Here is a 24,322-nt window from a genome sequence, read left to right as displayed (position 1 = left end):
GGTGGTCTAAACAGATTTAAAAACATACAAGGAATTAAATTGTGCATTAAACATTCCCTCCCAAAGGCTACTTTCATGATGTTGACAGGCAAAAATTGCACTTTTTGGCAGAAGCTGACATGTGCAAACTAGCTAAGCTCCAAAGTCCCATAACTTGGCCAGACAGAGGCAGGTGTCTGGATGGGGGGCTGGGAGAGAGGCACAAGACTTGCATTCTTTGTAACAGCCCAAGGTGTTTTCTCTACATGCCCTGTGAACCTGTACTGGGGTGGACAGGGGTGGCAGGGATAGAGAACAAAGCTCTGTGATGCTAATCCCTTTGCTGGGGAGGATCATGCCGCTCTTTAGAACATGCAGGGGGTATTACTTAACATACACCAAAGACAATGGGCTCTGGATCTCAAAAGCTTATAATACAACAAATTTGTTAATCTTCAAAGTTCCCCAAAATTCTATTATGTTGGATGCAACAGAACTCTGGAATTTAAAATACAGAGCAACGACCACCATTAAAAATAGGCTGTCTTAATGACTGTGTTCGGAAACACGTCTCTTTATAGTGAACAGGCGTAATGAGTACTTGCCTGGGGTTCTAGTTTCTGGCACCTGCAGTTATGGGAGAACTGAGATTGTTTGGCTTCTTCAGAGATTAACATATCTGGCATTGCAGAACCAGGTATGTTAAAAATGATTGGAGACCGAGACTTTGGCAGAAGTAGACTTACTATTGTATAGTAGGGAGATGAAACATGCATTGGTGGGCTGTATGTTGACCATAAACTCTAATCCCTCTGTTGCCCAATGACAGCTTTTACTCCTTGCTAACTTTGCAAGCTTTCAAAAGTTTCTAATAAAATAAATCTAGATTACTAATGCAGTTCATGTCCCTTACTTGGTGGAAGGTTTTGAACTTCCTGCTTGTCCATGTTCATCTTGTTTTAATGCTGCAAGGAGTGCATCTCTTGAGCAGTGCTTATCCTAGTTGAATAAAATAACACATAAAAATGTATACGATTAAAGTGCATAATATCAGACCAACAACAAGAGAGTGTAAAATATAATCTAAAAGTGTGGGCCTATGAGACTTGGGGAGGGGAAGACTTCTATGCCCCTCCCCTCACTTTGTCACAGCAAGAGGGAGGGAAATCTGTATTTATAAAAGTAAAGGAAAACTAATTCTTACCTGTAAGTGGGTAATAAAGGAAAACCTTTGCCGCTGGAAAGGTTCACAGCCCTCCCATAAACACTGACCAGGGTAGACATCTTTCCCTCCATGCTCAGTTGCAGCATGATAGAAAACCTGGGATGGTGTTTGAAACCACCTGAAAAACGGAAAACGTTTTAAGTATGCTGAAGTGTGAATACTATTTGCCTAACTTTTATGCTGTTGTGTCAACAAATACAAACTTAATCTGAAAAACAAAAATCAATTATTCAATATAACAATAGGTTTCAAAATTCTGCTGTCAAGGAACACCTGGACAATCGTCTATACATCTACACATATTGCCTATTAATATGCAAGTCAACAGGTAAAGAGTAATTACAGAATTTGGAGGTCATAGTGTTAAAAACTACAACACTGGTCCCTTAAAGAGAGGATTGAATAGGAGACAAATGTTTGGACAACTTTTGACATGTGCTGATATTATGAGATCCTATCTTGGATAGCAAAGATTCAGTGAACATAGGAAAGGGTGAGCCCTTTAGGAGACTCATATTTAGATCATTCCCCAAAATACCAACTGGGCAGTTCAACCTAACAATAATCAGAGTATTGCATAGATGCCAGGAACTTTGGTCAGTTTGGGAAATCCTCCACCATGCTCAGCAGCACAGTTTCCTTCCTAGGCTCTAAATGAGAACAGCAATTCCATCCTCCTTACAAGTAAACAGTATGAATAGATTGTGGTGGGAAGTTTCTCTTAAGCAGGTGACCACGGAGCTGCTATTAAGGGCAAATATTCAGCTGTGGTTTTCTGCTTTGTCTTCTACATTCAGTCACTCTTTCTTCCAAATGCCACCTTTTCCCCAGGAAAATATGCTTTCACAAATATAGACTGTAAAAGAATGGAGGCCAGTTCCCACTTAAAATAAAGACTTGTCCCTTGACAAGATCATTTGTCTTAAAGCTTGGGTTTCAGCACTAATCAAGTAGCAAACCTACAATGCTACCGTATTTGCTGGCGTATAAGACGACTGGGCGTATAAGACGACCCCCCAACATTTCAGCTCAAAATATAGCGTTTGTTACATTACATTACAGTACTATGGGCCACTATGGGCAGCTATGTCTATCCCAACTGAAGTGCACCCGGCGAATAGGACGACCCCCCCCCCACTTTATATCTTTAAAACCTTTTCCCCCAATATGAATCAATGCAGAATAGCTGGGGGTATCTTATTCAGAGGAACATAAAATTGGACTTCTTGGTCCCAATCAGTTGAAATACCATGTTTTTTTTTTTAAAGAACAAGCACCAGCAGCTCACCTGCTATTTTGTGAGCAGTAGCTTTAAAAACAGCCCCTCCAGCAAGATTCCCCATAGGGAATTGAGCTGAAAAATATTGGAATCCGGGGGGGGGGGGAGGGGGGAATCAGGATCTGAATACCACACTAGTCTTTGGAACCGGAAACTGAATTTTTTTTTGGTTGATATCCAAATATGAAAAATCCTTTTTTTTTTAGTTGCACATCCCTAGACACATGTGCTATTCTATGAACAACACTTTGATGAGAATGTTAGTTTCTTGTACATATAGACAGATATGAGTCCTGTTATCTATAAAGATATCAAAACTCCAGGGGAAAAAAAGTTACATGTGAATCAGTTTTGTTTTACACAGCGATTGACAGAAATTATTAGTGGTGCTGCTGAATATATGAGCATCTAGCAACTTGCAATGAAGTATAAAATGTACTTAGCTCCATCCAAATACACTTACTTTTTACAGGATTGCCAAAGACACATGAAATTTTGCCCAGGTTTTTTCACTTGTTCTACATGCGGACTTTGTACAGCGTATGTGGAAGGTGGCAAACTGACTGGTGCACCCTGGACTTGCATTGTTGGTACTGGTGTGACAGGTATGCTCTGTGGCAAAATTTAAAAGTATACAGATTTAAATACCCAAGTTACAGTTTAATTTGGTCTTATTTAACAATGTGGTATTTAACTTTTAAAGCAGGAACCTTCCCCTGATTATAGGTGTAACCCAAAGTTAATTATAATAATCAGTTATACTACAGGAGATAGACTTACACTCAGAAAAATTAAATTACTAACTCTTCAAACTCTTTGTAGTCACATTTTTCTTCCAGAATAGAATCACATACAGTTTTTATGAGCCTTTCTGAATCGAAACAGGGACTGGGCAACCGAGCACATTTGTCTACTATGTTGCCATATCCTGCATCATCTTAAAGCATGAGATGCAAAACCATCATACACATTTAATTTCCTTGTTAACTGTTAATCTAAGTAAGCATGTCTAAGCAACACCAATGGATTCCACAACACTTATAAATATGTTCACATGTAAAGAAGTTGTCTCGAGTAATGTCTGATCTTCACATTCAGAAAATATCACATGCTACGGCTCTCTACAATATCCATTCAGAATGGAGGTTGAGGACCACATGTTTGAAAATTCCCTTTCAGAGATCCCCCCTGTAAATTAAAAATTTTCCTCTGACTTCTCTACTTGTCACACATATAGGATTTTAAAAAACAAACAAACAGCTTTTGAATGTGCAGTCTCAAGAGGTGCAGTCCCAGAGGAATGGATGGCATCTTGTTATTCTTCTGGAGGCCAAGACTGGCCTTTATATTAAAACAACCTCTCTCAATGTCAGCAACATACAACATTTCATGTTCTGGGCATAAATACTGTTTGTCAGTTTAGAAAACTTTCACCTATTTACAATTTTGTCATCACACTCCGATTCTCCCGTTTTCTTTGTCATGTCACCCAAGTCATAATGGATATAAAACAAATCTTTCATAGTACAAGATATAAATGGAATATTGTTCATTAACATAAAAGCAATCACAACCGTTTTTTTAAAAAAATCAGTAACTTCTTGTTTGTTAATATTAGAAATGCAGCTAATGGACTGGTATGGTAAAAAGACAACTTTTGAATTCACTGGTAGTAGCTACTTGATCCTGACCAGTTTCCCTTATATAGCCTTTGATACAAAACTGACATTTTCTTCAAGGGAGAAAGGAATAAAGGTTTTAAATAAATACATTTTGATATTAAAAGAAATGTATATCAAAATACAGTCATCAAAGAATCAAGCAACAAGCCATCCCATAAAAGGCAAATCACCTCATGTATCAAAAAAGGGATCAATTCTAACACTAGGTCTTAGAAGCATCCAGATTTCTCTCCAAAGTATTTTCTCAGTGTTTGGTATGAGACGTAAACAAGGTGAGGGCCTGCAAGCACTTGCAAAAGGCATCTCATTTTTTCATCCAGCACTATTTCTTCTGCTTGGTGCCAGCGTGCTATAGTGGTTAAAAGTGCTGGATTCCAATCTGGAGAACTGAATTTGATTCCCTACTCAATCCACATGCAGCCCATCTGGGTCACCTTGGACAAGTCATAGTTTTATTAGGGCTGTTCTCACAGAGCTCTCTCAGCACTATCTACCTCACTGGGTGTCTGTTGTGGGGAGTGGAAGGGAAAGGTGTTTGTAAGGTACTTTTGGATTCCTTTGAGTAGTGAAAGGTGGAGTATAAAAAAACAGCTCTTCTCTTCTCTCCCTTTTCCAGCTTCATTTTTCCTCCCCCATCACCAACCTACCTTTGTCCCCATCTTCACCTCTCCCTCCTTCCCTCTGGTAGGCATCTTCTTCATAGGAATGCCCTTCACAATGCCAGCCACTAGCCCAGTTGTGTAGTGTCAAACCTGAAAGGACTTGCAGGGAACACCTCACGTTCTCCTAGACTGCATTCCTCAGATGCTTTTGTCTCTTCCTTCTCCTGGCAATCCCCATATCCTCATCTTCCCATGCTTCCTTTTCTCCTTCTCATCCAGCCACCAATCTTTAACTGGCCCTCATCTTCAACTATAGATCTTATTCCTTTACCGTGAAGTAGGTTTAAGCTGAGAATGCATAACTGGCCTAAACTCACCCAGTGAGCTTCCATGGCAGAATGAAGACTTGAATGTGAGTCTCCCAAACCACGGCTTGAAATTCTAACCAGTACACCACAACAGCTTTTGTGGGGTGATTTCTGCTGAGCAGTCAGGTCTGGATGAATTGGACACATCAGGAGGCACTAAGTCACCTGATTCCTGCTGCTTGACCTTCATAATACTTCCCTTAAAGGCCAAATCAGCCCTAGAAATAACCCAGCATCTCCACCCTCCCCACATTTTACTCACAGAAACCAAGGCTGGAAATCCTCTTGTGGTTACCCAGGAGTGCTCATTGAAGGCGTTTGTTTCTTAAACCTTAGAAGCAGTGCTTCTTTTCTTGGGGAGGGGAATCTTTAACCCCTTGGATTAAAAACAAACAAACAACAGTTCCAGTTTTTCTGCAACCTTGGGGCATTTTTTAGGTTTGTAGAAAGATCCATCTTATCTGTCCATGGTTCCAGTCTCTAGCTTTATGTCTCCACAAATTTTGCCAGAATACTTATATATGGATGTATCTTTAATCATACTACTTTTATGATATTACCTTTGAAAGGGGCAGAAGGCAGGAGGGCGTGAGAGGGTGGCCGTGGCTCCCTTTGGCCTGCAAAGCGGGCTAAAGGGAGTGGAAAGCTCCCCTCCAGCTGCGCTGCTGCCGTGGGAGACTCCCTTTGGCCCAGCAAACGCTCCTGCAGCAGTGAGAGCGTTTCCCAGGCTAAAGGGAGCGGGAAGCTCCCCCCACCGGCAGCGGGGACAGGGCTTTGCAGCCCACAGGGAGGCTGCAAACTCCCTCCCCCGTCTCCCTCCCAGCAGGAGCGTACCTGTGGGCCACAAAGCCCTGTTGCTGCCTCTCTCCTTGTGGGCGATATGGAGGCCACAGCCACAAATCTTCTAGCAGGCAGGGAGGGAGCTTGGGAGCTGGAGGGGGAGGGCCAATCAGGGTGGACCTGGATGGACAGGGCCTCGGACAGTCTCCTCCCAGGAGGCTGTTTCCCAAATATAAGGGAGCGAAATAATGTTAAGGATATCATGAGATCTGGTAGGACAATTAAAAAAGTCAAACCAGCTGAAAAGCAAATTTCAGCTCTTTGTGCTTATTTAGAGTAAGTTACAGGAGATACTCTGAACAACAGATACAACTTGGGTAAAACTGACTAACCATAATCAGCATCAGCACTGAAATATAAGCAGTGAAACTGGATTGGCTGCCTCACATGAAAGTTTGTTGACAACAGATTACTGAAATTGAACTCTCAGTACAGTCATGTTGTTCAGAAGCGAACAACCATCAAATGACAAGTTTAGCAGCTCCATCTGTAGAGTTCATTTGCTTTGTAGACAGCAAAACACTGTGCTTCCTGGAGCGATGCACCTGCTTCCTGATGTAAAGCAATTTGCCCCACAGATCACGATGAGACAACAGCCAATGTTTTGGGAATGGCTTAAAGTTTTAACAACTTGCTTTCAACATAAGCTTGTTTAAATTGAATGAGTTGTGTGCTTTTTGTGAAAAGGGGATGTGAGGCTGTCATTTTTTTAAAGTTCCAGAAATTACTGATTTTTCACTTTTGGGAAACTCAAATTACATTAGAGTAATTCTATTAAATAACCCCCCTGGTGAGTGCATACACAGTTATTTTTATTCTTCAGCCTTCAATTATCCTATGCTACCAAGGAAGTAAAAACTCATATAGAAAAAGACACAAAGGGGAAAAAGTGGCTATGAAAATATATCAATTGCCTCTGTTCTGAAACTAGCAAACAATGAGGCCCCAATTACTAATGTAGCATAAATATTTTGTTTTTCTTTATATCATTGCTTCCTGTTTAAATACAGGCAAGTGAACCAGGTAGTTTCCCAGTATGCCAAAATCTAATTTGACTGAAATAAACCACCTGTTTGTTAATGTTATGGAGGCCATTCAATATTTATGCAGTGCCCTGCACATGCCAGCTGCTCTTCATAATAAAAAAAACTACCTTGGCCCTGCCCATAGTATTTCCCATCTGAGGAAAATTGGATCAGACAGGATTTGGGTAGAATAACTAGTCACACAACTTTAAAAAAAAACAATTGAGTAAAGCTTTTGCAGAAGAAAGCAACGTAAAACAGGAAGACAAAGGCCATTAAATTGTGGGTGTATACATATACAGAAACAGGGTTCCCAAATAAATCAGTTTCACATCAAGTTCTAACATTGAGACGTGTTTAACTTCATAAGGCATTTGTCTAAACAGTAATAGCATGATTTTTCTCTTCATTTGGTCCCAGCACACACTTTATGCTAAGAAAAAACATTCAATAATCAAATCATGTATCAGTTTCAAAAGAGGTAAACAGTTAATTACATAGAGGGGTTTTATATCCATTACAATGAGATAAAAAATGTTTTGCTTCTTTTTTAAAAATTCCACAAGAAAGTTCAGAATCAGACTTCTTCAGGGGTTTCAGAACACCTGGGCAGTATTTAAGTCTTACTCCTTAGTGTTATTTCTCACAGTGGAAAGATCCTAGACAAGGACCCCTCTGCAAATGTTAAGAGATGAGAGTGCTCACATGGGGGAAAGAGATTTCCTGGAATCCACTGGACAGAGACAATATTGAGCTTTATAGGATAAAAGCAATATCATGAACTACACTTGAAAAGCAACTGACAATCCATGCAACTCATCCAACAGTTGTGATGTTGGTTCCTCTTGTCTGTCTTGGTCAGGAGGTGGGAGGCTGCATCTTTCAGACCAACTGTGTCATCAGCTGTGTCCTTCAGACAATCTTCAAAAGGTAGCCTCACTTGAAGTGCATTACCATAATTTATCCAAGAGTTTATAATGGTATGGATGGCTGTTGCAAGATACAGAGGCAACGTCATCAGTTCCCAGGTGGTCTTGACACGGTTCCCTTCCAATTTAGTAACAATGGATATTGCCTCAACACCCATAGTTTCCTCTATAAGTTTAGATATGATGTCTGTTTGCCTACTGCTTAATAGCAAGCAAACAGAAGAAAATTCTTATACGCAAGTTACACAATCAAAGCTGCATTAAGTCTGCAGTGGATAGCTATGAAAACAGATGTTATCCTACAATTGCAACTGTAATGTGGTGCTGAGCCGTGACTATAGCTCAGAAGGGCACAGCCAATATAGGCCAGCAGTAGCTTTCCAAGCTTACTAAAAAGGCATAGAGTATGGGTAACAAATCACAGCTTGTAGAGGAACAAAAGTAGCAAACCAGAGAACACTGCAATTCCTAACAAAGCTTGTTAAGAGTTTGGGGGTGTGAAGCACAAATGCAAACAAACAAACAAACAAACAAAAAACCTCCTGGAATACACTGCATTTTCTATTAACTTATTCAATTGGGCCTTCATTATTCCAATATATAAAAAATGCCGAAAAACTGCTCCTTTTTCATATTTTATCAATGACATTTAGGTAGCATATAATTAAAACAGCAAGGAGTTAGTAAGAATATTCCTGTTCCATTTATACATGATAGCATTACATATATTTCCTGACTTCAATCCAAGATGGAGAAACCAGCTATTTTTAAAGACAGACTGCATTGTAGCCAAGCAAATATAAAACTGTTAAAAAATAAGATTATTCTCACATAACAGATTAAAACTCCTCTCCTAGTTCTCAATTTTGTCTTATTAAAAAATGCAGTATCAAAGTGAAGACAGAATTAGGATAAAGGAACCAATCTTTTTGTTTTGTTTCTAAAACAGCAACATAAACATGGGTGACAAAGCAAAATTTGTTTATGAACATTCCTGGAAACAAAATACTACAATGTATAAAGTAATAAAATAAAATAATAAAATAATAAAACATCATTGTGCAACAATTTCAAACCTTATTTTTTTGTTTTTTATCATTTTACAATGTCATATAGCACAGACTTTCCAGTTTTAAAATAATCAGTTATTTTCATCACCGTGTTTGCTGTTTCTTCATTTTAAGTCACATCATCCTGTTTGATTAACTGACATCACTGCAATGCTATAGCCTCCCACATGGAGTTTTAAAAAATTACAATAATGCATTCTGAATAATTTTGTACTCTAGTCCTGACCAAAACTAACATGAAAAAGTTGTTTAACATTTTTAAAAGATCAAAATAAACCTCCTTATAAGCCCAGAAAGGAGTGCCAGATTTTCATTAGTAGTCTCTCATGCAGTAAATGCAAATAATGTGCAAACAAAAAAGTAAGTCCCATGGAGCAGTGCAGAAGGCAGCAAAGTGTTTCCATCATCTAGGGTCAGCAACTGTCATATCTTATGAGCACAGTGGACTCTGCTGTCATGTTTGTTTAAAACTCAAAGCTGTATTTAATAATATTCTGAAAACTGGACGTTTTCGTAAGAGAAGGCAGAGATTTCCCCCTCCCATTGGAGAATTGCCCCATGCTGTTCCTGAAGCACTCCTAGAACAGAATTTCAGCAGGCTCAATGGGGTGAGGAGACTGGCAGAAATCACTGTGCCCTTTAAAGAAAACATTTAAGGGAAGTTTGCTTCACTGTTGAGGTTGGATACAGGTGACTGTTTGTAAACACAATGATGTACCAGTTTCTTACAGTTTAACAAGAGAATACAGTCCATTAAGGTGGTAACGGCATAGTGCAACACATATTTTGTCTTGTAGTCAGATCAAGGCATATTGCAGTACCATAGCAGCTGGGTTTAGACCAAACATCTGGCACTGTCCTTTAACCTTGAACTTATGTTCACAACAGTTAAAGCTGCACCAGAAATCTACTGCATTAAAAAAAAAAAAAAAACAAGAGCCTTTCATCAGAGCATCTTGCTTTATTTATTCTCACATTTTTATGTTAGGAAATTTGTATTCCTTCAGATTCCAGAGCTTAAACTTCAAGACAGCACAGACTGACTACTGTCTTTAACTAGATCCCCAGAAGCACCCTGACAGAAGCAATCTGTACTCTGGGTAAGAAATTATTCTTTATCACTGACTCCACAGAATTATTAAAATCCATAATATCCAGTTTGTCATTTGTGTGCAAGACTTTGGTAACAGAAGAACTGGTTTTTATACTCCACTTTTCACTATCGAAAGAGTCTCAAAGTGGCTTACAATTGCCTTCTCTTCCTCTTCCTACAATAGACACCTTGTGAGGTTGGTGGGCCTGAGAGCTCTAACAGAACTGTGACTAGCACAAGGTCACCCAGGCTGGCTGCATATGGAGTATAGGGAATAATAAATGCAAGAAAGGATGTAAGAGATAACACCAAAAGTTCATTTTGTTTGGTATTCTGTTTTGAATAGTGGCCACTCAACTACTTCAGGGAAAGCTACAACCAAGAACTGAAGGCAAAAATCCTCCACACCCTCCACACAACTAGGTATTTGGATGTCTCCTATTTCTGAACCTGAAGGTACTGATCACGCTTAATAGAAGTTGATGCATTTGACTCCCTTTTAAAGCCCTCTAGAATCAGTGATCATCACAATAACTGAAGGGGTGAATTCTGTAAGATAATGAAAAGGCCCTGTGAAAAAGTACCTGAAATTACAGGTGCTATCGGTCAGTTTTACTGGGTATCCCACGTTCGAGTTTAAGAAGAGGAGAAAAATCTCTATCACTTTATAGCATAACTAGAAAATAAGCCCGCTGTCGAAGAAATACAGCAGGCCCTAGCAGAGGGGGAGAACAGACTGTGGGGAAGGAAGGAAGAAAAGGAGGAAAGGGAGGGAGAAAAAAGGGCAAGGGGTGGTTGAAGGAATGGGTCGAAGGGAGAAAGAAAGAAAGTGGAGGAGAGAGACAGGAAGCAAGTGAGAGGGAAAGAGAGAGAGACAGGAAGGAGATGGAGAAATAGAGGAAGTCAGGAAGGAAGACAGAAGAAAGGAAGGCAGGCAAAGAGGTAGGTGAAATGGGAGGGGGCAGGGGGGTGAATGGGGGGAATCGTGGGGGGGGGCAAATCGGGAGGGGGAGGTGGGGAGGAAACCGGGAGGTAGACAGGAGTGCGTGCGTGGGTGTGGGGTGGAGGAGAGGAAGTCAGGAAGTAAGAAGGAAGAAAGGAAGGCAGGCAGAGAGGTAGGTGAAAGGGGAGGAGACAGGGGAGGTTGGGGGGGAATTGCGGGGGGGTGAATCGGGAGGAGGAGGTGGCAAGGGAAGAGAGGGTAGAGAGGAGTGTGTGCATGGATGTGTGGGGTGGGGGAAGGTGTGCACGGTGGCAGAGCGGTGTGTGTGTGTGTGTCTGTGGGGGCGGGGAAGCGGCTGCGGGGCAAGGGGGCGGGCCAGGGGGTTTTGTCTGTGTGTGTGTGCCTGTGTATCTGTGGGGGCGGGGAAGCGGTGGCAGGGCGAGGGGGGGCAGGGGGGTTTGTGTGTGTGCGCGTGCCTGTGTTCGGTGGGAAGCAGCAGCGGGGGAAGGGTGGGCGGCCAGGTGGGTTTGGCTGGTGAGGCTGTGTGTGTGTGTGTATGTGTCTGGGTGCGGGGAAGCGGCGGTGGGGAATGGCCATTGGGAAGGGACCCCAGGCAGGAAAGGAGGAGGGACAGGGTGTCTGTGACGCAGCATCCCTGCTCCTTTCGCAAGGGCGAGGGGAAGCCACCGGGAGGATTCACCGTCGGGGAAGTCTGCTTCTCTTCCTGTGTGGTGAGTCCCCGGGCGGGCAAGGCAAGGCTGGGCCAAGCAGCCAATGGGCTCCCCATTGGCTGCTTGGCCCTGGAGTGACACTCGGAGGGCCCAATCAGGAGCCGCTTCGCCCTCTGAGTTTTTATCCTCCCCCTTAGGGCTTACTCTTTTATTTATTCCGCTCCGCAGGATCGGTTAAAGATTTTATAAACTACTACAATGTCCTTATGAGCTGTCTTTTTCTCTAAACTCAAAAACTTTTTTCAGCCTTTCTCCAGATAGAGAAACCCCCTATCCAGCTTAATAGCTGTTTCTTCTAACTCTACTGTAGCCTTTTTGAGATGGGATGACCTGAACTGGTTTTCATTGAAACTCTCATTATTATCACTGTCATCCAAGAAGCCAGCAAGGTATATGTCAGCAAATTACCGGGGGTGGGTCCAATTATGCATCACTTTATTATTTAGATACAATTAAAGGTAAAGGTAAAGGTATCTCCTGTGCAAGCACTGGGTCATGTCTGACCCTTGGGGTGACGCCCTCTATCGTTTTCATGGCAGACTCAATACGGGGTGGTTTGCCAATGCCTTCCCCAGTCATTACCATTTACCCCCCCCCCCCAGCAAGCTGGGTACTCATTTTACCGACCTCGGAAGGATGGAAGGCTGAGTCAACCTTGAGCCGGCTGCGGGGATTGAACTCCCAGCCTCATGGGCAGAACTTTCAGACTGCATGTATGGTGCCTTACCACTCTATGCCACAAGAGGTTCTTTAGATACAATTACCATAACCGTATTTTGACATTTTGTTAGGTTCTCTCCCAGAGAAATCAAAATATACTTACATATACTGAATTTGTTGTAATGTAGAAGCCTTCACTCTTGACTCAGGTAATTTATGAATGTCTAACAGCATGTCATAAAACAGGTCCAATATCACTTACTTAATTCCATTATTATAGCTGCCTCTTTATGGCTATTCACTGCTTCCTACTCACCTGGACATTTTGTCAATATATCAACACAATCCTCTTTGCACTTTCAAAGAACTCTTAGCTATATGTAATCCTAACTCTAAATTCATTAGAATTTATATGTGACAGCAAATCAGACCAACGCAAATATTTTCAATTTTGCACCAGTGTCCCTGGTTAATGGTATAATTTGCTCATATCAAAGGTACGTGAAACAGTAGAGCAGGGAGTCTGTGGACCCCTGGGAGTCTGTGAGAGCTCTAAGGGGGTCTGCGGTCTTTCCCCTGCTGCCTAAATGGACTTAGCCACAAGCCAAAGAACTGGCTGCCTCCAGCCAGAGGGTTTGGTGGGTTGGCCATGGAAAACACCATGGTAGTAGTAAAGGTTGGGGGAGGGAGTGAAAGAAGGGTAAAGGGTGTGGATGGTCATGCCACTTCTATCATTACTGGCAGTCCTTGAAGCCTGAACATTTATTTCAGGGGCTCTTCCACAGCCAATAGGTTGAAAAAGGCAAAAGCGGAGCCTGAGGCTTTGAAGATGCTTGCTCCAGATGGAGTTGCAAACAAAATAAATCAGTGACAGCCCAACTCTCTCTTAAAGTATGTGGAACACATACCTGCTCAGAGGCTCCTTGGTCCCTCCCCCTCTCTCAGACATACACATAAACTCCTTCCCCCACATTCTTCCCCCATCCTCAACACCCTTACCTCGGGCTTACCTGACCTCCTTCCTGGTTCCTTGTTTCTGCCTCCCATCTCCCCCCCCCACTTCACCTTTGCAGCAGCATGGCCCAGGTGGCCTCTGTGCTGCCTTGTGACCACCCAGGCCTCGAGTGGGGCCAGTGCTTGTTGTGCAAGTGGAAGGAGCCACCAGCAGCCACTAGCAAAATAGCTGTGTGTAACCAAAGTGGCCAGAAGTAGTGTGATCTCCATCTCCACTGCCTACCCTCATGCCCGCTTCCCTTTCCCTTCTCCCTGGAACAGGGCTTTTTCTTTCTTTTCTTTTCTTTATTTTGGGATCAAGCTGCCTGAAGCAACGAATACACATTTCTTAAGCCAGGCAGAGAGAAAAAATTTCCACCCATCAGTTGCCGCACAAAGCATGCCTCTCAACCCTCCCCTCAAATTGGGAAAAAAAATTACTTTTGTGGATCTTCAAACCTCATAATTCCAAAATGGGGTGGCATTAAAATATGCACTATGCACCTATGATTAGATGCATAGGCATAGCAATGGAGAATTTCTACTTTAAAAAAAAGATTGCTTGCATTGCTTTCCCTTTAAAGCTGAGCGAAAGCTGATTGGCTGGCTGGCTGCCATGATTGACAGGTGAGGGGGATTTGCTGGTATAGCGAGTTCCTCTCCTCCATCATTTTAATCAGCCATGTGGAGTGCCAGGAAGCGGGAGAAGAAACAGAGAGCGAGGAGGTGAGAAATGCCAGGGGATGTGATTTTTAATAGCATTAAGAAATTGGCTTAACACTATGTTTTAAGAAGTGCAGAATGGCCCCTAGTAATTACAGCCATCCACTCTAGCTGCTAAAGGACCGACAATTTGATGATTTGTTCTACAATTTTGCTAGCTATAGACATCAAGCTGACAGGTCAGTAGTTACCTGGATCCTCCTTTTTCCCCTTCTTGAAGATGGGGACAACATTTGCCCATCTCCAATCTTCTGGCACTTCACCTGTGCCTCAAGGATTGTCAAAAATAATGGACAGAGGCTCAAAAATTACATCTGCAAGATCTTTTAGTACCCTTAGATGCAATTCATGTGGCCCAGGTTTGGTTTCATTTAAAGAAATCAGATGTTTATGGACTAACCCTACAGTGATACTAGGCCATAACTCTTATCCCTGATCATAGGAAATGATTTTGCCATGTTGAGCATAATTCCCCTTGTAAGAGGAAGGAAAAGTCGGAAGTGAGCAATTCATCCCTCTCTTCATTACCTGTTACACCAGGGGTAGTCAAACTACAGCCCTCCAGATGTCCGTGGACTACAATTCCCATGAGCCCCTGCCAGCGAACGCTGTATTACACTGTCACTTTTTAGTCCCCACAATGGTCCTACCCTGTCCCTACTCTTTTTCTTTGAATATAACTAAAGAACTTTTTTTTTGTTTTTAGCATTTCTTGCTAGCCCAAGCTCATACTGTGCTTTAGCTTTTCTAAAACTCTCCCTACAAACATTGGTTATTTGTTTATATTTCTTCTTGGTTATAACGTCCTCCTTCCATTTCCTAAATGAGTCTTTTTTGTTATTCAATTCTTTTGAAGGCTGTTTATACAGCCATTCTGGTTTCTTTAGGTTCCCCCCAGTTTTCCTTCTCAAGGGAAATGCCTGCTGTTGTGTCTTCAGTACTTCACTTCTGTCACTAGTATTCAAGCCCGCTGTATTCTGAATACAGCGGGCGCTAGGCAAGGGAGCCCCCGGCAGCCGGGCGGCTGGCGGGGGCTCGCTGGGCTGCGGGCTGATGCGGTGAGAGGCGCGCTGGGCAGGGAGCCCCCGGTGAAGCGCCTGCCGATTGGTCCCTCCGATGGTCTGTCCGGAGGAAGGGTCCAATCCGGACCCTTCCTCATCCCGGACACATCCCGCCCCTAAAGCCCTTACTGTTTTATTTAGTCCGCGGCGCCCACGGCGCCGCAGGAGGTGTTCAGATGAGTGCTGAATGAAACTGTGTTATCCCAATAATCAAGAAATGACATTTGACTACAAATGATAGGTATATACAATATATACAAATGATATATACAAATATATACAAATGATAGGTGTCAAGGCCTATGTCAAATAATGTCATCCTAAGGAAATTGTAATGTGTGAAGTGGATTCTTGAAGAACCAAATTCAGTGCTTGTTTTGAGGCAAGGCTTTGACCTGTATTTTGGGCCTGAAACTGGAAACAGTATCTTCCATAACATACAATTATTCTTTGCTGCATATGCATGTTAAATGATAAAGAATCAAGTAACATCTGTCCTGATGGGTGACTAGAGTGAGTTTCATAGAATCTTAAAGAGAATTAAAAGGGAGTAATGAAGGACGACAGGATGGTCAAATGTAAACTCTATGAACATTAACTGCCATGCGCCAAGGCTATGTATTTCAGTATGCTACTTGTTTTATAGTAGGGGCAGCTTAACTCTTTGTAGCATGCTTGTTGCTTTCTCAAACACATCTGGTTGGCCACTGCAGAAAATGGAATGCTGCAATAGATGGGTGCCAAGGTCATAGTTTACTTAGCTGATCACTGTACAAAATAAATTTCGACATCTGGGTTACCATATGAAAAAAGTTAGGATTACTGTTCTAGAGTCCTGTTTGCTGTTCCAAATCCTAATTAAATCCTTCACATCTTAGTTTTAAAGCAAAATGACAGGGCAAGAACTCTACCAGAAACACTGCCAGTTAGAATAGACAGTATTTGGCCTAGATGAATCAGTGTTCTGATACATAAAAGGCATATTTGTTTTAGCATAAGTATGCATAGAACTGTGGTTCTCACAGAACTCAGGAGCCTTCATTTCCCCTTCTTACCCACATTTGATGAACAGCAAACATTATTCCAAAGTGAATGGCAAAAATTATATTTCCCATTGAGGCTTTTCCCCATCCTCTGTCTCTGAAGAATGCTCAGAGATCTCAGAATCCAATAGTTGCAGTTTTCATCTGGTGGGGCCAAGGATTTGCCTCTATAATTAGCAAAGCCTTAGGTGGTAAATTTCTTATCTTCTTTCTTACAGCTTCTTGAAGCTTATATGGCAGCAGTTCCCCTATGTTTGGTTGGGTCTATTTTTGTGTACCAACAGTGTCTTCCAGAAGCATAAAAGGCTGCACTATGCAATTTATTTATTTCTATTGAACCAGTCATCTTGGGGCAGTTTACATCTGTTAATTTAAAATACAATTAAAGTGCAGTTAAAATAAACAATTCCTTATTGGTAACTACAATAAAACCTACAAGCCATGTCTAATGGGTTGGGCCAGTTGGCTGGAGTAAGCTGGGTGTACAATTATTGTCCTTCTGAATTACAAGAGAAGCGAGCAGGAATGATGAGCAGGGGAGGCTCATCGATGATCAATTATGTAATTTTCCAAACTGTCCTCAACCATAAGCCTGGGGGAAGAGCTCTGCCTGTGTCAGTTCCTTCAGGGCCCTGATGTTCTCTGGGAGCTCATTCCATCAGGCAAGAACGAAGCCAGAGAAAGCCCTGGCCCTGGTCGAGGCCAGTTGGACTTCTTTGGATTACCAGTCATTTTGCAGTAGCTGAGCAAAGTGTCCTCCAGAGGACATATTCAGACAGGGGGTTCCTTAGATAAGAAGAGTTGGTTCTTATATGCCTCTTTTTTTCTACCAGAAGGAGTCTCAAAGTCACCTTCCCTTTTCTCTCCCTACAACAGACACCCTGTGAGGTGGATGAGGCTGAGAGAGCCCTAATATTACTGCTCAGTCAGAACAGCTTTATCAGTGCTGTGGTGAGCCCAAGGTCACCTAGCTGGCTGCATTTGGGAGAACGGGGAATCAAACCTGGCTCACCAAATTAGAAATCCTCGCTCCTAATCAATGTAGCGGCCGCAGTACTTGCCTGAGGTAGGCCCTCCACGGTGTTCTAGTGGGGATCTGCGTGGCAGAATTTCAACTAGTTGTAATTTCTAGATTAGGGTCAATGGTAGCCCCCCATAGAGTGAGTTACAGTAATCCAATCTAGAGGTGACCATTGCATGGATCAGTATGGTGAGGTGTTCAGAGGCCAGATAGGGTGCTAGTAGTTTAGCCTGGCAAAGATGGAAAAAAGACAGCTTTGCTACTCATGTGACTTGAGCCTTCACTGACAAAGAGGTATCAAAGATCATGCCCAAATTCCTGGCCAAAAACATACATGAGGCACAGAATCAACTACACTTACTATTTCTGTGACAATGGGATCATAAGCAAAAGTAGAAAAAAGGGAAAATCCCAGATAGATGAATAGCCCAGATTCTTTCCTACCTCAGACAATGGGCTGCTTTTTAGAATATGTACAGCAATAATTAAGAACGCTGCTTAAGCATCTGTCTTTTCCCCATCACCATACAATCACATCATGTTGTCCAATGCTAAGATTAAGGAACTGGGATTCCACTGTATAGAATACATTGATTTTTAGACAAAAGGAATCACTACCTACATACAGGCATCACTCCAAGTCTATCTTGCATCATTTTTTAGACTCAAAGATAAAGATGGAACTAAGTCAGCAAGTGGGAGTAAGTGCAAAAAGTGGAAGGAATTTCAAACTACCTGCCATCTCCTTCCAATTTTCCCCTGTGGTAAAATTTTCTGACCACTTTCACTCCACCATATGACATTTGTAATGAGGAAGATCTATAATATCCCAGACCAGAGCACAGACTGTGCAAGGCCTCTTGTTTCAATCCAGTTCAGTAGCATTCTCTCTCTTCAGGCTTCTTACCTACTAACCAACATACAGAGTCCCTAGGGATGTGTTTCTGGGGAGAAGGAAAGCTCCTTTATGTTCCCAATCTTTCACTTCTCTACAGACTGTGCCTGTCTCACCTTTAAGACCTAAGATTTTGTAGCCAGCAAAGTGACAGCAGAAAATATGGTAACAGGTTACAGCTACTGAATGAGACTCACAGGCAGTAACTGAAGGAATAAGCCTGTGATGTCATAATCCCACTAGTTGACATGGGAATATTTTTAGTTTTACTGTAGGACTGGAGTTACAAGGCAACTTTAATGTACATTTTCATGGAAACTAACAGCAGCTTACAGCAGTGATTCTTGTTCTTCTAGTGATTGAGAAAGCCACTAGTGCAATTACACAGCTGAGACTGAAATCTGAGATTTAGGGAAAGCCTGTGTTAAAAAGAATTCATTTTAAATCTTGTATTAGAGCAAAGCTTTATTTTAAAGCTTCTCTGCTTCTTTGCCCTGATTCAGCAAGATATGATCTACTCGCAAGACCAAGATACTGCCAAGGGCGTGTGTGTGCATAGAAGTCACTGGATGGAGCCTATTCCAATTGCTCCAGATGAAAGATGCAGTGGCCAGAACACTGGAGGGAGGGGGGGGAGGGAGGGGGGAGGGTGGGAAGGAAGGAAGGAAGGAAGGAAGGAAGGAAGGAAGGAAGGAAGGAAGGAAGGAAGGAAGGAAGGAAGGAAGGAAGGAAGGCAGGCAGGCAGGCAGGCATAGAGAAAGGGAGAGAGAGAGAGAGAGAGAAGGGGAGAAAGCAGAGTAAGCGATGGGAGAAAGAATGGAAGGAAGAAAGGCAGAAGAGAAATGGATGGATGGGAGCGAGAAAGGAGATAAAGGGATGGGTGGGTGGATGGATGAATAGAAGAAAGGAAGAATGAAAGACAGAAAGAGAGCAAGTGAGAGGGAGAGAAAGAGGCAGAGAAAGAGAGACCGGTACCGGGCCGCAGACCGGGGGTTGATGACCCCCATTTTTAGCATATGTAAGAAATATATGCTGCATAAATAAGATACCAGTTGTAAACAGAGGCAAAGAGATGCAGTGCACGGACTTCAATGTGGCATAAGCAGGAACAAATCACTATAAATCTCTAAAATGCAGCAAAGAATATCTTCATTTTCCGAATAACAAATCAATTAAACAAAATTAAATGCAAAAAGCTCACTCCTATGTATAATCAAATCACACATGATTAAGAATAATTAATATCAACAAGCTAAAACTCTATTTTCACTGCTCAAAGACCAGTAAAATCTACTAGCTCAGTTAGTGAATGTATAAAACAGTTTTCTGAACATTTAAAAGCCATCATATCAAAAGATACAACTTTTGAAAGTTTACATCTCCACACAGTCATGTATTTAATAAAGTTTGGCGAAGAGTAGATGTAAGACAGACAGATCTAGACCTACCTGCGAGACCATACTTTGCATGTACGGTACTGGATGCTGCTGTTGCTGCTGCTGTTGCTGCTGCTGTTGCTGCTGCTTCTGCTGAACAGCACTTTCTATTGCTACTTTTGCTACAGTACTTGGATCTGCACCGGCTGGCACAGCAACCATAGTCGCGCTGCAGCCAGCCTTATTAGGGTCACTGATTGTAACAATTCTAACTCCTACTTTATTTGGGATTCCTGGAACAGTTTCCCTATCATTATCCTCGGCTGGCCTCTTTACAGTTTTGCATTCTGCTGTGCCGTTAGGGGACCGAACTTCAGATGACAGGGGAGCCAGGGACCCTCGAGGTCCTGAGCGCGGAACTGCTATGATTTGATGCCCCTGTATAACAGAGGCCGTCGACTGTGGTGAGACAACTACACTTGGGCGTTGCTGAGGCACATCTGAGTTCAAACTTGAAGCTAGAGGTCCATTCGGTAAATCAACATTGGTACCACTAAGTTGCTGAGTTAACAGTTTTGAAGCCTCTTGTGTACTGCTTACCACAGAAGTAGTACCAAAACCTAATACAGGTCCGTTGGAAAATCTTTCCCCTTGATCACCTTTGGCAACATCTTGTTGTGTGGCATCCAAATTCCCTTGTTCTGCTGGAGAGATCTCGCCATTTCCTACATGATTGGAAGTTTTGTGATTTGGAATGTTTTTGCTTAAATGGGAACCATCACCTTTTTCAAAGTCACAGATTCCATTAATGAGGGGCTTCCTCAAATCACTTTTAATTTCCTGCATGTCCGTTTGCTCAAAGTTCTGCTTTCCAACAGCTCCATTCTCACCCAGGTCTAATGATGGTCCATTACTGACCTGTGAGAACTGATTGGCCTCATTCTGAGTTTTCCCTGAGTTAGCTGGAGGTAGACTGGAGTCATACTTTCGTCCATTTAGAAGACTCCCCATTTGTGTTTCATTTTCCTTTGCATCGCCATTGCTGGTGTTTGCAGCTCCTCTTCGACAAGAAGGGTTCTCCATAACCTCTATTTTACGCTCATGAATATGTAAACCTGTTGCCTCCTTTGCTTCTTCTTCCTTTTGGCAAATGATTTTATCTCCTTTGAATGGGGGAGCAGTAGCAGAACATGTTGATTGTCCAGAGAGAGGTGCTTGGGTAGGTGGAAGCGTTTGCACCTGAAGTCCAACTCCTGCTTGTGTTCCACTCATTGCAAGTCCAGCTGGAGCAATGATCTGAGTTGCATTTCCCTGACTCACAGTTGCTGTAGCAAAACTAGTATTTGGCACAACTGTTATGGTAACCTGATTGCCAGAAGTCCCTTGGAAAATAGTTGCGGGGCTATTGGAGATTAACTGGCCTGGCAATATCTGCAAATTGGAAATAGGAACTGTTTGCACTGCTCCTTGGGGTGGGATTGCACCCTGGACCAACTGAACGTTTTGCTGTCCAACTAATAATGGCTGAGTGGAAGATTGCCCTTGGACGCCAAAACCTGGTGTTTGGTTATTGGCCATCTGATAAACCACCTGAGGGCTGGGAGCTCTTGCATTATTTGGAGGAGGAATCTGTGGTGCTGGGAGTATAAGCTTACCACCAGGAGTAGAAGGACCTCGCTTTGGTAACAACAGCTGCTTTATCAAGCTGGATTCACTGGGAGGGGGCTGGCCAACCCCTGGGTTACTTTGCTGTTGCTGAACTTGCATCTGCACCTGCTGTTGCTGTTGGACTTGTACTGGTGGCTGGGAAGGTGCTGGTGAATGCTGCTGCTGTTGCTGCCTCTTCACCGAAAGCATCTGGCTGACAGTGGGAGGAGGTCCTGGAGTTGGAGGGGTGAGAGATGGAGATGATATTACCGTAGGGACTTGGTTATTTGAAATTGGTCCAGGAGATGGTGAGGAAGAAGGAGTTAGGTTTGGCTGCCCAGACAACTGAACAGTTTGGCCAGCTGGAATCGAAGCTGGATTAGTAAGAACAATTTGGTGAATGGCTGGTGCATATGTTGGACCTTGCTGAGCTGGCTGGCTTACAATCACTACACTTTGTTGAGGTGGTGGAGGTTGCTGCTGCTGTGGTGACTGTTGAATGGGCTGCTGTACCACTGTTGTAGGAACTTGCTGAGAAGGCAGAGGCTTTGGTGCAATATTCTGAAACCCTACCCTGGATGTCGGTGGATTTTGGACACCAGCAATAGTAACCACTTGCCCAGGAGCAACTTGGAAATTCTGGACTGTAGTAGCTGAAACAATATTGGATGCTGAATTTGTGACGTACTGCTGAGGTGCTATGATGACGGTGTCCTGCTGCTGGTTACCAGCTGTGGACTGCTGAGATGATGTTTGTACAGATTGTGATGATGTGGTAATGAGCTGTTGACCCTGTGAAACTGCTGAAGTGCATGCTGGTATGTTCTGTACTCTGCCAAATATATGACCCTGAGGGACAGCTTGTTGAATTACGGTAACGGGAGTGCCTGAGGGTATTTGTCCTGGAACCACTGCATGTAAAGGGGACTGCTGAATTACTGGTTGATGAAGCAAAGTCTGAGAGCTGACAACAGTAACTGATGGTTGTGGTCCTGTGCTGCTATGATTCTGATTTGAAGTTTGTGCACCGCCTCCTACAGCAATAGTGACAGGAACTGTGGACTGGGGAACAGTACTCTGTATTACTGTGGCCTTGACAACTTCACAAGAAATTGGAGCTTTATTTTGTATTACAGTCACAGTTGTGTTTTGCTGTTGCTGACTGTGAGCTGAAGGATTCTGTGGTATCCTGGAAGAAGTCTGTACCACTGCAGGTACACCTTGAATGGGAAAAGACATTTGTGTTGCAATTAGATTTGAAGACTGATTGTTAACAGGGGTCCTCTGAAAATGGTTTCCTACACTTTGTGGTCCATGTGGGAGTCCTGTTGAAAAAACAAAACAGAAGTCCAAAGTAGGAACCTTGATATAAATAAACAGTTCCGATGGGCCTGCTAAAGGGTTGAGGTTGACCTGAACCAACCACTTCCCATTGGCCCCTGAGCCTCCCTCCCATGGAAAACACTGCTGACTTGTCCAACCCTCAGGACCATCAGTAGGCTACAGTTGATTTAATGTTCTCACCATCGTTCTACTGTTCTAATGTTATTTTGTTATCACTGCATTGTTATTGTTCAACAACTGAGTTATCTGTATTGTTTGCCTGTTGTATGTAAACCACCCTGGGCCTCAGGGGAGGGCAGTATATGAACATAATAAACAAACAAACAACCAAATAAATAAGCACCATTTCAAAACTACATAATTATTATATACAATTACATATTGTTTTTAGTTACCATTGAAGCCAGAAGTCCAGGGGCAAATACTTTCCATTACAATCAAAAACAGTGCATCCCCTTTTTATTCTTATGTGGTTTTCTGCAGCCCATTTTGCCCTATCCACATGAATAAGTGTATTCTTTCGGGCTTCATCAGAACTATGTTATAACTTGGGGGTGAGGGGAAGGATTTAAGAAATGTTGTGCTAAGTGGCATTAATAGCTTTGTCAGCCAACAATGAAACTAAGCCCCCACCAGACAAACAATTAATCAAAGATTGTGTTATATTGGGAGCTAGTTCATGCATTGGCCCAGCAACAGAACACTGTATGTTAAGAACATGACCCACAGTCCTCACCCCCTGCATGAGTCCTCCATACCACTAGGTGTCTATCTGATTCATTTATCAGCCTTTGAATTAAAAAGGCCACACATGCCCAATCATATACCACACTCCGCATACAGCACGGAAGTAAAAGGAATGTGTGCCTACCACTTGTTCTATGTTAACCAGAGCTGTAGCAGTCAGAATTTATGATGACACACCATGCAATATTCCCGATAAAGAAATACCTGCTGGTGAAGGAGATGGAGACACATCAGGAACAGAATCAACCCGGAGAACAGGAGCTGAAGAAGGTTGCTGCTGATAGTACATCTGAATAGGGAGTGGTATAGCCCTCCTTTTTACTCCTACCACATGAATATGTGCCTGCCCATTGTTATTTGGATCCTCTACTCTCTTTACTGAATGATTTGGAAAGACAGTTCTGTTAAAGATAAGCAAATGTATATTATTGACAGCAATCACACCAATTCTAGATTTCTAGCACCAGTTTCATATCACCATTAATGTATCTCATTTGCAACATGATCCCATTTATGGATATGTTAATTCAGAGACCGGACTGATCTTTCTATATAATCTCTCTGTTATAGCCTTATAGCCTTCCAATCCACTCATGCTTCCCTTCCTCCTACTAATAGATGAGATGAGAATATGGGGGTGGGCAAGAGGAGATAAAGAAGATACAGGGGGAAATGATGTGAGCTTATCGAGTCTTTGTAGGTTCCCCACTTGTTATATCTAATTTTGAACATGGCCAAAACCGCAGCTTAATAATAAAGCCATATAAAGAGGTGAGGCACATTTCTACTGAATTGAGGGGAATCCCCAGGTTTGCAGACAACTATAATTAATTTTAAAAAGAGAGAGCGAGGTCTCATGTCACCACTGTGGAGCTGCTTAGAAATCAAGGTTCTAAAGCTTTGTCTCAAGCAATCCCAGCAGCTGGGAGACAATAAGTGATAAGTGGGGTGAAGCAGAGAAAAGTCTAGGATGCATAGGATATGGGAAGGGATTCTGGAAACAAGAGACAGAACAGGAAAAAGGGGTGGGTAAAGAAAGGCTGAAA

The 24,322-nt window shown here is 42.6% G+C and overlaps 1 protein-coding gene across 3 annotated transcripts in view; it reads right to left on the bottom strand.

Annotated features, from left to right (window-relative positions):
- The window catches only part of ARID2 (AT-rich interaction domain 2), a 124,969-nt gene that overhangs the window by 2,507 nt on the left and 98,140 nt on the right, over window positions 1-24,322 (bottom strand). For all 3 annotated transcript variants that reach the window (XM_077338630.1, XM_077338631.1, XM_077338632.1), the window contains 6 exons: window positions 23,481-23,677; window positions 19,611-22,510; window positions 2,947-3,095; window positions 1,184-1,322; window positions 893-978; window positions 1-6 (listed from right to left, as the gene is read on the bottom strand). The exon at window positions 1-6 is cut by the window's left edge and continues 118 nt beyond it. In XM_077338630.1, the coding sequence (XP_077194745.1) occupies window positions 1-6; window positions 893-978; window positions 1,184-1,322; window positions 2,947-3,095; window positions 19,611-22,510; window positions 23,481-23,677 (3,477 nt within the window). The remainder of the gene's footprint in view (window positions 7-892; window positions 979-1,183; window positions 1,323-2,946; window positions 3,096-19,610; window positions 22,511-23,480; window positions 23,678-24,322) is intronic.

Source organism: Paroedura picta, chromosome 5, assembly GCF_049243985.1.
Source record: "Paroedura picta isolate Pp20150507F chromosome 5, Ppicta_v3.0, whole genome shotgun sequence".
NCBI classification, from domain to species: domain Eukaryota; kingdom Metazoa; phylum Chordata; class Lepidosauria; order Squamata; family Gekkonidae; genus Paroedura; species Paroedura picta.
The sequence above is the reverse complement of the archived record's forward strand: the minus strand, read 5'-3'. Positions and strand labels throughout refer to the sequence as shown.